Raw genomic sequence first — 14,168 nt, 5'->3', positions numbered from 1 at the left:
AGCAGCAAGCGGGATCTTTAAAAAAGAGGAGAGCAGGTTCTCCACTGCCTGCTGCAATGGTACTGCCCCCAAGAACCCACGTGCGGTGCCAGCATGCACATGGTGCCAGCACATGTGCTGGTGCCATTTGCATGATAAGCAACACCATAGTGACCAGGTAAGGACCTGCTCTCCTGTTTTTTAAAGATCCCGCTGGCTGCTCCCCTCCCCATGGCGCAGAACCGGTTTGGAACGAAACCAGTGCAAACCACATCCCTAATCTGGTCCATCTGAATCAGTCCTCAGGTGGTAGACCATACTGTAGATGTGCATGAGGTCAAAGTTTTGTTTTTGCTTTTCTGAACTGCTTCACCTGGCGTTTGGAAACAAGTGATTTTAATTGTTCTGGGAAGCGTGTTACATTATACAATAAAATCCTGGTTTATAGTTATTTATATTTATATAGCACAGCTACAGGGCTTCTCTGATCAGTAACAAGGAACTTAAATGAGGAGACGAATCAGCTGGTGCTTTTATATATGCAGAGACTTTACACCTGGAAGACATGAAAACTAAAGTGTTTGTTGTGGCTGTGAGGAAGCAGCTTGCTCTGCTGCCAGTTTGGAGCCTTGCTTTTTGAAATGTAGACACTCCTCCTGCCCCTGTTGCATACCTTATTTATTATTTGTAAATATTTAACCCATTTCTTATTTGTAAATGAGGAGAGTTCTTGTATGTGTTTATTTGTGCAATGTCTTATGATCATTCTGGCTTCATCTTTTCCCATGTTTGTATTGTTCTTGAAGGCATAAGCACACATCAAGCCTATATCAGTTTTTCCCCCATTTTAACTGTCATGGTCCCCCTTTCACCATCCTAGAATCTTGAAAATTGTAGTTTGGTGAGGGTGTTGAGGACTCTCTTAGGGATCTCTGCCTCCGCTTGTACAACTGTGGTTTCTAGAGTATCCTGTGGGAAGTGAAATACTTAATTAGAATACTTTGCTTTGATAAGAATTAGGAAAGGAGAATTTTTCACAAATAAGCCACTGAGTATATCTTTTAATTACCTTTGATATTACCTAATTCTCTCTTTAGGCACATTTTCCTACTCCAAGAAAGTAGATTAAATTTTCCTAGATTGTAAAGTATAATTCTCTGGCAAATTGCATGGCCCTTTAATGAATGTCATTTAATTCCATATTCTTTCTGCTGTGCTTGAGCTGAAGAGTGATCATACCCACCTACAATTTCACAATATCCAATAAAGGACCCCCAGTCTAAGAATATAAACAGCTGAAAAAGATCTAGGTATGAGAAACATTTAAGACTTATTTCTAGTTCGTTTAGAGATTTTACCTTTATTCTGGGTCAATCCCTCAGGATTTTGTTTTGTCTATTTTTTTAGTAATGTAAGCAGTGCTACAGCAACAATATTTATTAGTGAAGAACCTAAAATACTAGGTGCTGTACAAGACATGTAAAAAGGCAGGCCCTGCCCAATCTATTAGACAATAAAGAACAACACACACACACACACACACACTAAAAACCAGGAGGAGAAGGAAGCCAAAAACAATTAGACATTCGCTAGCTGAATGAGTACTCCGTTTTCTCAGAAAGAGTTCCATACATAAATAAGCAAAATATGAGGGTTGGCAAGCCAGACTAATTCAAAGACATGGGAGGATAATGTAGAAAATTTATTATAAATATATTTTAAACATCCCTCTTTATTTACTTTCATTTGATTATTTCCTTCCTCTCCCTTCTTGACACTTAAACTTTCAGTTTCCAGATATGCTTAGTTCAAACATAGTGCTGGTTCACAATGGAACTCATGTCGATTCAATGAAAATATGAGATCTTAGTGGTGTGCCCACTCCTGTGGAATGTATTCGGTGAAGTCAGGAATTTTTGTTGATCTCCAATTGGCCAAATAAACCATGTCAAATTTAGCCGACATTAACAAGCTGGGTTCAAATCTTGTGAATCTTGGCTAAATGTCAGTTTGGTGTAGTGCCAGTCTGAGATAGCTGAAAAATCCTGAGTTCAGACGACAAGCTCCACAGGAGCACACTCACCACTGAGATCCAAGTTTTTAACCAAACCAACATGAGATTGATTGTGTGAACCAGCCCATAATGTTCTTGATCTCAAAAAAATGGTCTGGAAATTGAGACTTCACCATGGGCTCAGAGAATCCCCCCCATTCTTGCTTCCCCTCTTGCTTGAGAATTCCCTGTTCCATGGTTCACTGCACTATAACTTAGCACTACATTTGCACCAGGGCAACCTAAGTTTAGAACTAATCAGGATTGCTCCAAAACAATGTATTTTATGTATTTATATACCAGGACTGTGCACATCGGTAAAAGTCGGAATTCTGCTTTGGAATTCCCAGCCCACACCACAAGGAGGCAGTCTCATGTGCAACTGCCCCAGGTAGGAGGATAGTGGTGGGGGCCCTTTAAAAGCCACCCAGCACTGGTGCAAGGAAAGCTGGGCAGCTGTGGCACTACTGCGGAGCATCCTGAAGGCAGGCAGGGAGTGACAAAGGGGAAGCTGGGTACTCGCGCATGGTGGCTGGGAACTGCAGGGATGCCTCAGGGAAGTAGTTCCTCCTGAGCTTCTCCATGTGGAGAATGTATAAACTGTTTCTGAATCCTTTGCTAGCAGTATGTATGACTCTACTAAAATAGTACTCACCCACACAAGCTGCTGTACATGAGTGCAAGTTGTGACATGGTCTTCACAAAGGTTTTGACCCTAATTGCAGAAGAGGATGGAAACGTAAGAAAAGGAAATGTTTTGAATTGTTCCACATGCAGATATAACATGCCTGATGACTGTGTTTAAGAAAGATCAGGAGCAAGTGATGGGCTTGCTAGATGCTTCTCCCTTGTGCAAAATCCCCCTCTCTTCCCTTTGTGAAGATATCCATGGTGCAGCATTACATCTGCACTGATGTTAAAGCTAACTGTAGTTAGCGTTAAGTAGGGTTTGGCAACCTTCTTCAGTCTTTGGTTGCAAGCTCTGTTTTGAAGCTAATTATGGTGAGTGACTCAGGAGATAATACTTTGTATGAGGGAGAGGTGGAAGGTGAAGGGAATGCCCAAGTTCATGACCTACTTCCAGTCTTTTAACCATGGTTAAGAGTTCTGGAAGCATCTGCTTCTGTCATTGTGTGCTACTGACTTAGTCAGTTTATTTATTTAGCCTCAGTTTATTTCTAAAATAATTTGAGAAGTCGTTATTCTAGGCATCTGGAGATTTGCAACATTTTAGGGTTAAAAATATGGGCACAAGTGGCTTGGCAAAATGAGGCAGAAGTGGTGATTGAGTTTTAAGCCATAAAGAAAAGGCTTAAGCTGATAAGACTCCCCTAGCTTTCTTTTTATTGAGAGAATTTCCTGAGCCCAGACCAATCACTGTCATTGAGAAAGCTATTACTGAAAAGCAAACACTGTCCTGCTGGCTTTATCATCTGTGACGATGTAGCATTCTGTTGCGGCATTCTGTCATTTTCCAGGGACATTCTTCAAGACATTTTGGGAATGCATGTTTAATCATTTGTTCTTTTGCTTTGTAAAAGAATTTTGCTCTTGTGGCTTTCTTTGCTTTTGAGCACAATAGTTGTATTAACTGATGCCTTCAAGAGCACCAAGGACAAAAGGATCTCTCCAAACTGAGGGAGTGAGCAACAAAATGGCAGATGCAGTTCAATGAAAGCAAGTGTAAAGTGATGCATATTGGGGCAAAAAACTCCAACTTCATTTATACACTGAGCTGTCAGTGACTGACCCAGGAGAGAGATCTTGGGGCCCTGGTGGACAGCTCACTCATCAACCCAATATGCGGCAGTTGTGAAAAAGGCCAGTTCCATGCTTGGAATCATTAGGAGGGGGCTGAAAATAAAACTGCTAATGTTATAATGCCCTTATCCAAATCCATGGTGTGGCTACATTTGGAGTACTGTACGGGTCTGGTCACCATACCTCAGAAAGGACATTATAGAACTGGAGAAGGGGCAGAAGCAGGCAGTGGAGATGATTAGGGGCCTAGAACACCTTCCTTACGAGGCAAGGCTACAACACCTGGGGCTTTTTAGTTTAGACAAAAGACAACTGAGGGGTGACATGTTAGAGGTCTTTAAAATAATGCATGGTGTGGAGAGAGCGGATCTAGCAGGGCTATTCTTATGTTGTGGGGGAGGGAAGATACTGCAATGAAAAACGTATATGAAGACAGAGCATTGACATGGCAGTCAGGTAAGCCCAGAGAGCACTTGGTTTACTAGCAGGGTAAACATTAGGAACAAGAGTATAGTGAAATGGCATCCATCTGTACTGGGTAAGACTTGTTAGCTGTGGGCCAAGAAATCTCCACCCGTTCATTGTAGTGGGGCTTCCTCCGAAATAAATGTGTTGCAACCCATGACTTGCTGCTATTGTTTCATTAATAAGGAGATGAGAGTGATACTGAGCTGCCTTGCAAGATTTCTGTAAGGACTGCTGCCGGGTCATTTGTGTGAAGCATTTTGAACACCTAAAGTGCTATATAAATGCTAAGAATTATAATTTAGACCCTGACTTCATGCAGTGCTGCATTTTTTAACGCAATACATGGTAGTTTGGGGAAAGGTCTGAGAGAGAAGAGAGCAGCCCTGTTTGGGCATTTGGGGACCATGACATCCGGCTTTGGTGTATGTGCTTCATTTATTCATTATCCAGAAAGCAAAATGGCCATTAACAATTAACTCTCATGGCATGCCCCCAAAATTCTATGGAAGTTGGACCTCTGTTTCTCCCAGAGGGATGAGGCTCTGGTTCATCTCAGTCACAAGATGTGGTCTTCCCCCTCCCCACTTCCACACTGAGCAGGGTTAAAGGTCTCAGTCTTGTTGACTATCCTTCACCCTGTTCTGTGAAGGCTCTCAAGGCTGGTTAGAGCTGGTTGCCTGCTATCCTTCCCCTCAGAACTGGACAGAATGAGATTTCAAGGGGCGGGGGCTGCTGGAATGCCTCCACCACATTGCAAGGAGTAATTGTATTGTCTTTAGTCCCACTCAACCCAAACCAGAAAGCTGAGCTAGAAGAAGTATGTGCTGTAGCAGGTCTGTTTTAATCCCATATTAAATAATGCTTTGTTCAGAATTAAAGGACACTTTGCTGCAATTCATATCTGAGCAGCTGCTAAATCATAATACATCATTATGACTGACCCTACAGACAATGAAAAGGACTCTTAGAATGGAATAAGGCTGGATGGATTTTAGTATCTAGTGACCATTTGTCTTGTGCATTTGACAAAGTGAGCTGTAGCCCATTAAAACTCATGCCCCAATTTGTTAGCCTTTGATGTGTCATGGGGCTCTTGACACAAACTAATGCACACACTTTGTTGAATCTGCATTTGTCTTATCTGTCCCTGTGCTGTCCCTATGCTGCCCCCATGCGGTCTCATGTAAACAATTCAAAGATTGATAGTATCTCTTCTCTTCTTCCCCAATTGGATTGCTGTTATTTTTTGTTTCTCTTTTCTCTTTCCTAGATTTGAACAAATAGCACAGAATAGTACTTCTCTGTATCATACGTTTCCTTCTGTTCCCATTAAGTCGGTGTTTGCTCTTGGTGTACACACAAATCATTTTTACTCACAAGAGCAAATTTCTCACTGGAACAAAATATGAATCTGGTTTTTTTCTTCTTCTTGCTTTCTTACAGGATCTGGGAGTCCCCACTTCTTCTGGCTGCCAAGGAAAATAACGTCCAGGCTATTCAGAAACTGGCCAAAGATGGTTCTTGTGACATCAGTCAAAGAGGTACTTACCCTTTCTTCTCCCTATAAGTGAGAGGAGCCCATGCTTCATCTATGCAATAATTTTCTTATGTGTGTAATTTTTCTTGGGCTAGCAAGGGCAGTATTAAAACTTAATTGCCCTCCATCCTCTCTGCTTTTGATTCTCCTCAGCCAAGTTGGTACCAGGTTATAACCATCTCGAGTGGTGTCCTAGGCCCTTCTCAAAGGTCTCTCATGCATTTGTGATTCCTAGTGCCATTCTTTATCACACTCTGTAACTAAGGGCCAAACTGTATGTGACAGAGGCAACTGTCCTTGCTTTTTCACTTGACTGCTCCATTCACATACAAAGGGAGGACAGGGAGGTCTAATTTGTACAACCAAAGAGGGTGTGCAGGTGAGGGGAGTCAAATCTCCACTTCCCTGCTTTACCTCCCCTCATCCATCCATCACTCCAGACATGCCCTTCTAGCCTGCTCTAATACTAGAAGTGAACCAGTTTGGGGGGAAAGTGGTGGAGCATGGGGAGATAACTCAAGGGATACCTCTCTCTGATGTCAGAATTAGAGCTTCTCTCCACCCTCATGAACAGGGCGTGAACAGAGTAGACACATGAATAAATGAATTTTCCCTGTCATGGCTATTTTGACTCGAAATGCAGCAACGCTGCTAAATGATCCATTATGTTTTCCTTCTCCTGTGCAGGAGCTGTGGGGGAGACAGCCCTTCACATAGCTGCCCTCTATGATAGCACAGAAGCGGCTGAGATCCTTATGGAGGTGGCTCCAGAACTCATCAACGCGAGGATGACATCAGAACTCTATGAAGGTAATGGCTCCTAAAATAAGAGGCTGAAGTGGACTCTTTTATTTTCAGTGTTTACAGTGTACATTGTGGGACTTATATATCAGAGGTTTACTGTTATAGTATTTGGAACCATATATGATATTACAAAATAGATCATATTATTATTATTTCTTGTTTACACAGTCAGACAGGTGTCATTGACTGGTTTGTTTTATCCAGACATCGAGTCCTTCCCAAGGACCTGGGATGGCTGAATTTTTTTTTTGTCAATGGTATTATTTATTTATTTTTACATTTATATCCCGCTCTTCCTCCAAGGAGCCCAGAGCGGTGTACTACATACTTGAGTTTCTCTTTCACAACAACCTTGTGAAGTAGGTTAGGCTGAGAGAGAAGTGACTGGCCCAGAGTCACCCAACCCATATATGTTTGTTGTCCTCCTCTTCTTCCAATACTTGATAAAAAGTGCCCAATTTCAAACAACCCTTTTGTGTTTCCCTTATTTTTGTCTTATGGACTTTTATTTAGACCTAATAGCATAGCCAAGTAATTTGTTCTCCAGTGGTCATCTACAGGTAAATGCCTGCTAACATTTCACAGTGCAGCACACACAAAAGTTGGGTATGCAGAATAAAATGGTAAATGTCTTGTTGTGGGTCCTAATGGAGATGTGGTGATGGTGATGTGATTTTGTTTTAATGTGAATTGCAGGACAAACCGCTCTCCACATTGCAGCAGCCAAACAAAATGTGAACCTCGTGAAATGTCTGCTCAAGAACGGGGCTCACACCTGCACTCCCCGAGCTACAGGACTCTTCTTCAGGCGCCATTCCAAAAGTCTCTTCTACTTTGGTATGATTCCATCTGCTACTCCAGGGAACAGGGTGGCTTCTAGTGGGAGGAGCAATTTAGTGCAGCAAAAGGTTTAGGGAGTGCTACGCATGGCATACATACTCCAGAATAAGACACTGGAGTCTTTGTTGTTGATTCCAGTGTCTTCTATCAGAACAGGCGAATTTCTATATCGCTCCACAAATCCGGGACCTTTATTCTAAACAAATATTCCTAGCACATTTGTGCCTCTGTTCATCTCTAGAGGCTGTTCACATGCACAGCCAAGAACGGGCTAAGACAGCCAAGCCCGCTCTTGCCTGAGTGTGCGGAGCCACATCATCTGAGTGGCTGCTGCCACTCTTAACCCTCTTAAATGAGGTTAAGGGAGCACCCCATCTCCCTGCTCATGTGCAGTGCTCACTGAATTTAGCCGGTGCTGCTGGGATAACCTTATGGTTATCCCACGAGTGCCACACACTCGCGTGGTTCATTATGGGAGTTCCAAAGGCTGGGAGGACGCATTCTGTCCCACGACCCTCTGTGCTGCTGGGGCTGCTGGCAATCATCTGGGCGGGTGATCCACCTGCCCGGGGAACAACGAGAGAGAAGGTAAGTTTGAGCAGCCTTCCCCACCTCTTTCCACCAAGCCCTTCTCATTGATCGTGAGAAAGAGCTCCTAGATTTGTTATTTAGTAATGGACATTATAAGTAGGGTTAGGGTGCACGAATCATTTTTAAAAATTTGATTTGTGCCCAGATTGAATAACCCCTGATTTATTTTGTGTCCAAATCTGTCCGCCCGAATCACTGTAGATTTGATTTGGATTTGATTCAATTTGATTCAGTTTCAGATTGATTCAGACCACTTATAAAGGTCTTAGGGGCACCAAATTTGGGTGGTGGGTAGTTCCCCATGGGTGCCACCTGCCAACCAAATTTCAAGGCAGTGGGGCACTTCATTGATTTTTAATGATTTATTTTAGTTTATTTTTTATATTTCCGCCATAGGAAATAATGTGGATTCAAAGCCACTCTATCCTAACCCTAACATGGATCTCCAGGTTTAATTTTTTTAAAAAGCTAAGCTCCAGCCCTTGTACAAGTAGAGTTATGGAGCAAAATGTGTGGTCACTGTTTTTAAAGTGTGGATTCTTTGGTGTATAATAACTTTTCCTCATAATGAATCCCTATGAGGATTCATTGCACACCTTCATTTCTTCTGTTCATTTTTACTGTCATTGGACAGTGCCATGTGCCAACTACTCACACACCCAGCCTGCAAGACAGTGAGGTACTCAGTTTATTTTTTAGGAATACTGAAGTGTTTAGATTCTTTGGTATATAATAAATCTTCCTCATAATAAATCCCTATGAGGATTCATTATATGCATTCATTTCTTCTGTTCATTTTGACTGTCACTGGTCAGTGCAAACGGTCCACTGCCATGTGTCAGTTCCCCCCGCCACACACACACACACACACACACACACACACACACACTGGGTTACTCAGTTTATTTTTGAGGAATTTTTGAAGTGTTTAGATTCTTTGGTGTCTTCATTACACACCTTCATTTCTTCTTTCATTTTGACCCACTGCTTTGCGGGTGGGGGTGGGAAATTAGTGGCATCCTATGTGCCAAATACCCTCCAACCCATAAGCCACTGGGTACTCAGTTTATATTTTAGGAATTTTTGAAGTGTTTAGACTCTTTGGTGTGTAATGAATCCTTATAGGGATTCATTATTTATTTATCACATTTTTATACTGCCCAAAATGAGAGTTCTTATGAGGAAAGGTTATTAGACACCAAAGAGTCTAAACAATTGAAAAAAATTCCTAGAACATTAACTGACTAGTACCCCACTCTCTTGTGGGTGGAAGGGGGTTATAGTTGGCACATGGCAGTTGACAATTGACACTGTCCAATGACAGTCAAAATGAATAGAAGAAATGAAGGTGTGTAATGAATGCTCATAGGGATTCATTCAGGAAAAGTTATTATACACAAAAGAATCCAAACACTTAAAAAATAGTGACCACACATTTTGCTCCATAACTCCACTTTTACAAGGCCTAGAGCTTAGTTTTTTTGTTTTTTAAATTAAAGCTGGAACTGAGGAAAATGATAGGAGGAATCAGAATCTTGAATCAATTCGAATCAAATCTGGTGCAATTTGATTTGGACATGAATCTAGCCAATGGACCCCGGGGCAATTTGTTCTGTCTCCAAATCACCCAGATCAGCTATTTGTACCCGAATTGATTTGCACATCCCTAATTATAAGTTCTGCTAATCACACAGTGCATTGTGGGATATCCAGGGGCTGGGAAGCATTGTCTCTGCCTCTGGAGATCTGCTTTGCTTAGAGCAGTGCGGATCGTCTGGAAGTGTGAGCCGCACTCCCAGCAGCATGTTGTGGATCATCTGGGGGTGGGGAGGGTGAGTTGAACCCTCCCTGCTTGCCCACCCGACTGCCTGATGGTCATATGAACAGGGTGTGTGTGTGTCTGTGTGTGTCAAGCAAATTTGCTACAGCTGTAGAGGCCATAGGGACGCCTCATTGACATAGTTTGTAATGACGTTATCTACCCTGATTCAAGACAGCGGACACATGAATGTTTGAGGTGCGAGTAGGTTAACTTGTGGACTGTAACCGATATAGTCTACCCCTTACCAGTGGGGAAGCAACCTGCCTAGAGAGCAGGAGGCTGTTGGTTCAAATCTCCGCTGGTATGTTTCTCAGAATATGGGAAACTCCTGTATCGGGCAGCAGTGATATAGGAAGGTGCTGAAAGGCATCATCTCATACTGCGCAGGAGATGGCAATGTTAAACCCCTCCTGTATTCTACCAAGACAACCACAGGGCTCTGTGGTTGCCAGGAGTCGACACCGACTTGATGGCACAACCTTTCCTTTCCTTTTTTTCTCCCCTGGAACACCCATTCCTGAGTTTGCCCATTTACTAAGCAGCATTACTCCTCACTGTTTTTAAGTGCATTGGGACCTGTTTTAATCCTACTTCCTCCTTGGTGTTCTTCCTCAGGGGAGCATGTTTTATCCTTTGCAGCCTGCGTAGGGAATGAAGAGATTGTTCAGTTGCTGATTGAAAATGGGGCTGACATCAGGGCACAAGATTCTCTAGGTAAGAGATCTGCAGCCAGATGTATGATGGAGTGATTCATTCAGGGCTGTTCTTCTTATTAACTGTCCAGGGGAGAAGGCAATGCAGAGCTATAATGATAGCAGAACCTTTAAGGTTACTGGCATATATTCAGAAACAACCTTGTCTTCAATCTTAGCCATAAACTGGACATACTGGACAGATGCCATCTCTTGTCTAATAGCATAGGCTGTCAGCTGATAAAGGGATTTTCATAGATTAATCACTTGCCTTTTGTCTCATCAGTGGATCAATGAATTAAATTTACAGGCTGACATCCTGTAAAAATAATGACTTGCATATAAATTATGTGCTGTGTGAAGAAGTACTTCCTTTTGTTGTTCCTGAAGGCTGGGAAATTGAGGACCAACAAAAGGAAGTACTTTTTTACACAGCACATAATTAATCTTTGGAATTCTCCGCCACAGGATGTGGTGATGGCCACTAGCTCAGATGGCATTACAAGGGGCTTAAACAAATTCATGGAGGACAGGTCTGTCTGTGGCCACTAGTCTGAGGGCTGTAGGCCAGCTCCAGCCTCAGAGGCAAGATTCCTCTCAATACCAGTTCAGCATGCCCTCACCTCTTGTTGTGGGCTTCTCAGGGGCATCTGGTGGGCCACTGTGAGAAACAGGATGCTGGACTGGATGGGTCATGGGCCTGATCCAGCAGGGCTGTTCTTATGTTCCTAATGAAGGAAGCAGGTGCATACTAGGAAGATGCACCTGCACTGCGGAGAGCTTTCTTAGCTGCGCAGTGCAGAGCATGAAGAGTGAGGGAACCGTTTTTGGCGATCTCTGCCTCCCTCAGAAATGCCCTATGCCACCTGAAAATATGTTCTTGAGGGTTGCTCAACCCTCCGGGACATGTGTTCTTGTTGCACAGGGCATTTTCAGAGAAAGTAGAGATTGTGGAAAATCACCCAACTCTAGAAACCTTTTGCCATACAGGTGCATCATCCTGGCATGCTTCTACTTCCTTAGTTATGGTGTCACTCCATAGACAATTGTGTCTTACCAGCTCTTCAATTTCACTCCTTTTTTTTTAAACAACCAAGTGTTTCTTACAGTTTGATAAACAAAAGCTTCCATTCATTCACAGACCATTTTAAATACGTTTTGTTTCATCTCCTATAACACACCATGGCCAAAACAGCTCCCCACAAGAATCCACTCTAGCATAACCCTCAGCCCATGTTTCCCCATGGATTAAAACTGAAGTCCGCTGATTTAATGGACTGAAGCTTGAGCTAATTAAAATCTCCTCACTCACTTGCACTTTACTAATCATTTGATATTTGCTCAGCAAGCATTAATCAGCTGTTGCCTTTCAGTTCTGCAGGAGTGTAATTTTTGCCTTGCGTTCCCCCCCACCCCACAGGTAACACTGTTCTTCATATCCTGGTTCTTCAGCCCAACAAGACTTTTGCATGCCAGATGTACAATCTACTCCTCTCCTATGATAAAGAAGAGGAGGGCCTGGGACCTCTGGACTTGATTTCCAACCACGAGGGCCTCACTCCATTCAAACTGGCTGGAGTTGAGGGCAACACTGTGGTGAGCTCTATGGGAGAGTCTTTGGGGATATGACATCCATAATTTATTATACGTCTATTCTGCTTTTTCTTTGGGAAGCTCCAAGTTGCTTACATGGGGCCTTGTCAGTCTTCCTTCTAAGCACTGACCAGACTAAGACTGGCTTCGCTATAACAATCTCATTGTGTCCTGTTCTTTCAGAACTTCCTCTGGCATGACATTTAAAGGGCGGTTCAAATATATTATTTTCAAAACAAAGAGTTCTTTGTCTTAATTGGACTAAATAACACACACGATCAAAACTCCCGAAGAGATTTATTTATTTATTTAATACATTTATAAACCACCCTCAAACCAAAGGCTTTAAGCAAAGTCTTTCCCCATAATTGCTGCAGGATAGCATCCAGGTCAGGTGCATAGTAGGTGCTGAAAATGACGTGGATCCATTTCAGATTTAGTTGTGATTTTTTTGCTTTAAATGAGAAGACAGTTACAAGTAAGCAAAACACATGGCTCCAGTCACCTTTGTTTAGGACTGCCAAATAGAAGAGAGGACAGGTCTCCTGCACCTTTAATACAGAAGAGGGAATTTCAGCAGGTGCAGCTTGTCATGAAGGAGGAAGAAAAGCTGCACCTGCTGAAATTCCCTCTTCTGTACATCTATTAAAGACGCATAATACCTATCCTCTTTTCCATGGCAGCCCTACCATTGTTGAGAAATCAAAAGTTCAAAAACTGGAAATTAGGGCATCCTGTTTTAATGCATGGACTTTTAACATAGCACATTGCCCAGAAAAAAAGAGGGGGGAAATCTGAAAGACATGGTCAATATCCACTGTACATTTGAGAAGGTCAGAAGATGTATAGTCTAGGTTAGACAGAGAAGGTGGAGGATTACCTGAAGACATCCCCCCTGCCAAAAAAATGTGAGTCTATTTTGTTGGTCACAGGAGCATCTTGTAAAGTACAAAAGTCTTCAGACTGGTCTTCAATACAGAATATTGAAATGTTTGTAGAAACCAATTAATTCTAGTGGTTGGTGGACCCCTCCCAGTCCGGTTCTTAAAACCAGATAATTAGCTAGTTCAGGGGATCACAACCTTGGATCCCCAGATGTTGTTAGACTACAACTCCCATGTGGCTAGGGATTATGGGGGTAGTAGTCCGACAACATCTGGAGACCCATAAAGGTCATTCCTGCTACGCGATCAGAGCACAAACAGGGCTCTGCCACCCGCACAACCACTTGAGTGGTGGCATGGTAAGCAGGAGCAGTGCGGAAGGAAACCCCATGCAAGCAGTGCATGGGGAAATTCCTGCTGCCAGGCCGTCCCCCCCCCCCCCCGCCACCGGCCCTATGGAAAGGATAGTTGCTGGCAGCCCCAAAGGAACTGCCTGCAGGCTGAATGCCCACATGACCCAGGGGTGAGGTAGAAGGTGCACATGCATCCTTCTATCTCCCTTTTAGCCCAGGTAGAAAAGCAGAGCTCCCCAGGGGTGGAGTGCTGGGATCAAGAGCAGTTCTGGTGCTGTGCATGACCAGCCCTACCTGGGGTAGACCTGAACTACCCCTGTAGGGCTGGTTGTGTGAACAACCTCATAGTCTGCAAAGTGCGAAAAGGGAACTTAAAACATTCCCCTGTACCCAGCACCTCTTCTGGCCCCTCTGCACTGCCCCATTCACTTCATTTTGCTTAGCAACTGCTGTTCCCCACCTCTGGTGTCATCATGTCAGAAGGGACACTGAGTGTAGGGATACCTCTAGACCCCAGTATATTCCTGATGACATTGCTGGGGAATGCTAGGGCCAGTGTTCCTTCTAAGGTGTGCAGGTGCACACTCACAGGTTTTTTTTATGTCCGCTCAGTCAATTCTAGATCCTGTCAGGTTGAATCAGGAAGGCTCCACTCTGAATGCATGTGCACACACACATTGCCTTGATTCTGCTCCCCAGGAAAAAACTCATTCCACACACAGATGGGGGAGGGGAAAAAATTGGGAGAATACTGGCTGGGGACTACTGCCTTTAGAATCATTCCAGCCCCA

General features: G+C 43.3%; 1 protein-coding gene across 1 annotated transcript in view; it reads left to right on the top strand.

Annotated features, from left to right (window-relative positions):
- Positions 1–14,168, top strand: part of LOC128347654 (transient receptor potential cation channel subfamily V member 6-like) — a 52,477-nt gene that overhangs the window by 11,898 nt on the left and 26,411 nt on the right. Inside the window, exons 2-6 of the mRNA XM_053302586.1 lie at positions 5,705–5,802; positions 6,486–6,608; positions 7,299–7,439; positions 10,471–10,569; positions 11,968–12,143. Of these exons, the coding sequence (XP_053158561.1) occupies positions 5,705–5,802; positions 6,486–6,608; positions 7,299–7,439; positions 10,471–10,569; positions 11,968–12,143 (637 nt within the window). The remainder of the gene's footprint in view (positions 1–5,704; positions 5,803–6,485; positions 6,609–7,298; positions 7,440–10,470; positions 10,570–11,967; positions 12,144–14,168) is intronic.

Source organism: Hemicordylus capensis, chromosome 2, assembly GCF_027244095.1.
Source record: "Hemicordylus capensis ecotype Gifberg chromosome 2, rHemCap1.1.pri, whole genome shotgun sequence".
Lineage (NCBI taxonomy): Eukaryota > Metazoa > Chordata > Lepidosauria > Squamata > Cordylidae > Hemicordylus > Hemicordylus capensis.
The sequence above is the reverse complement of the archived record's forward strand: the minus strand, read 5'-3'. Positions and strand labels throughout refer to the sequence as shown.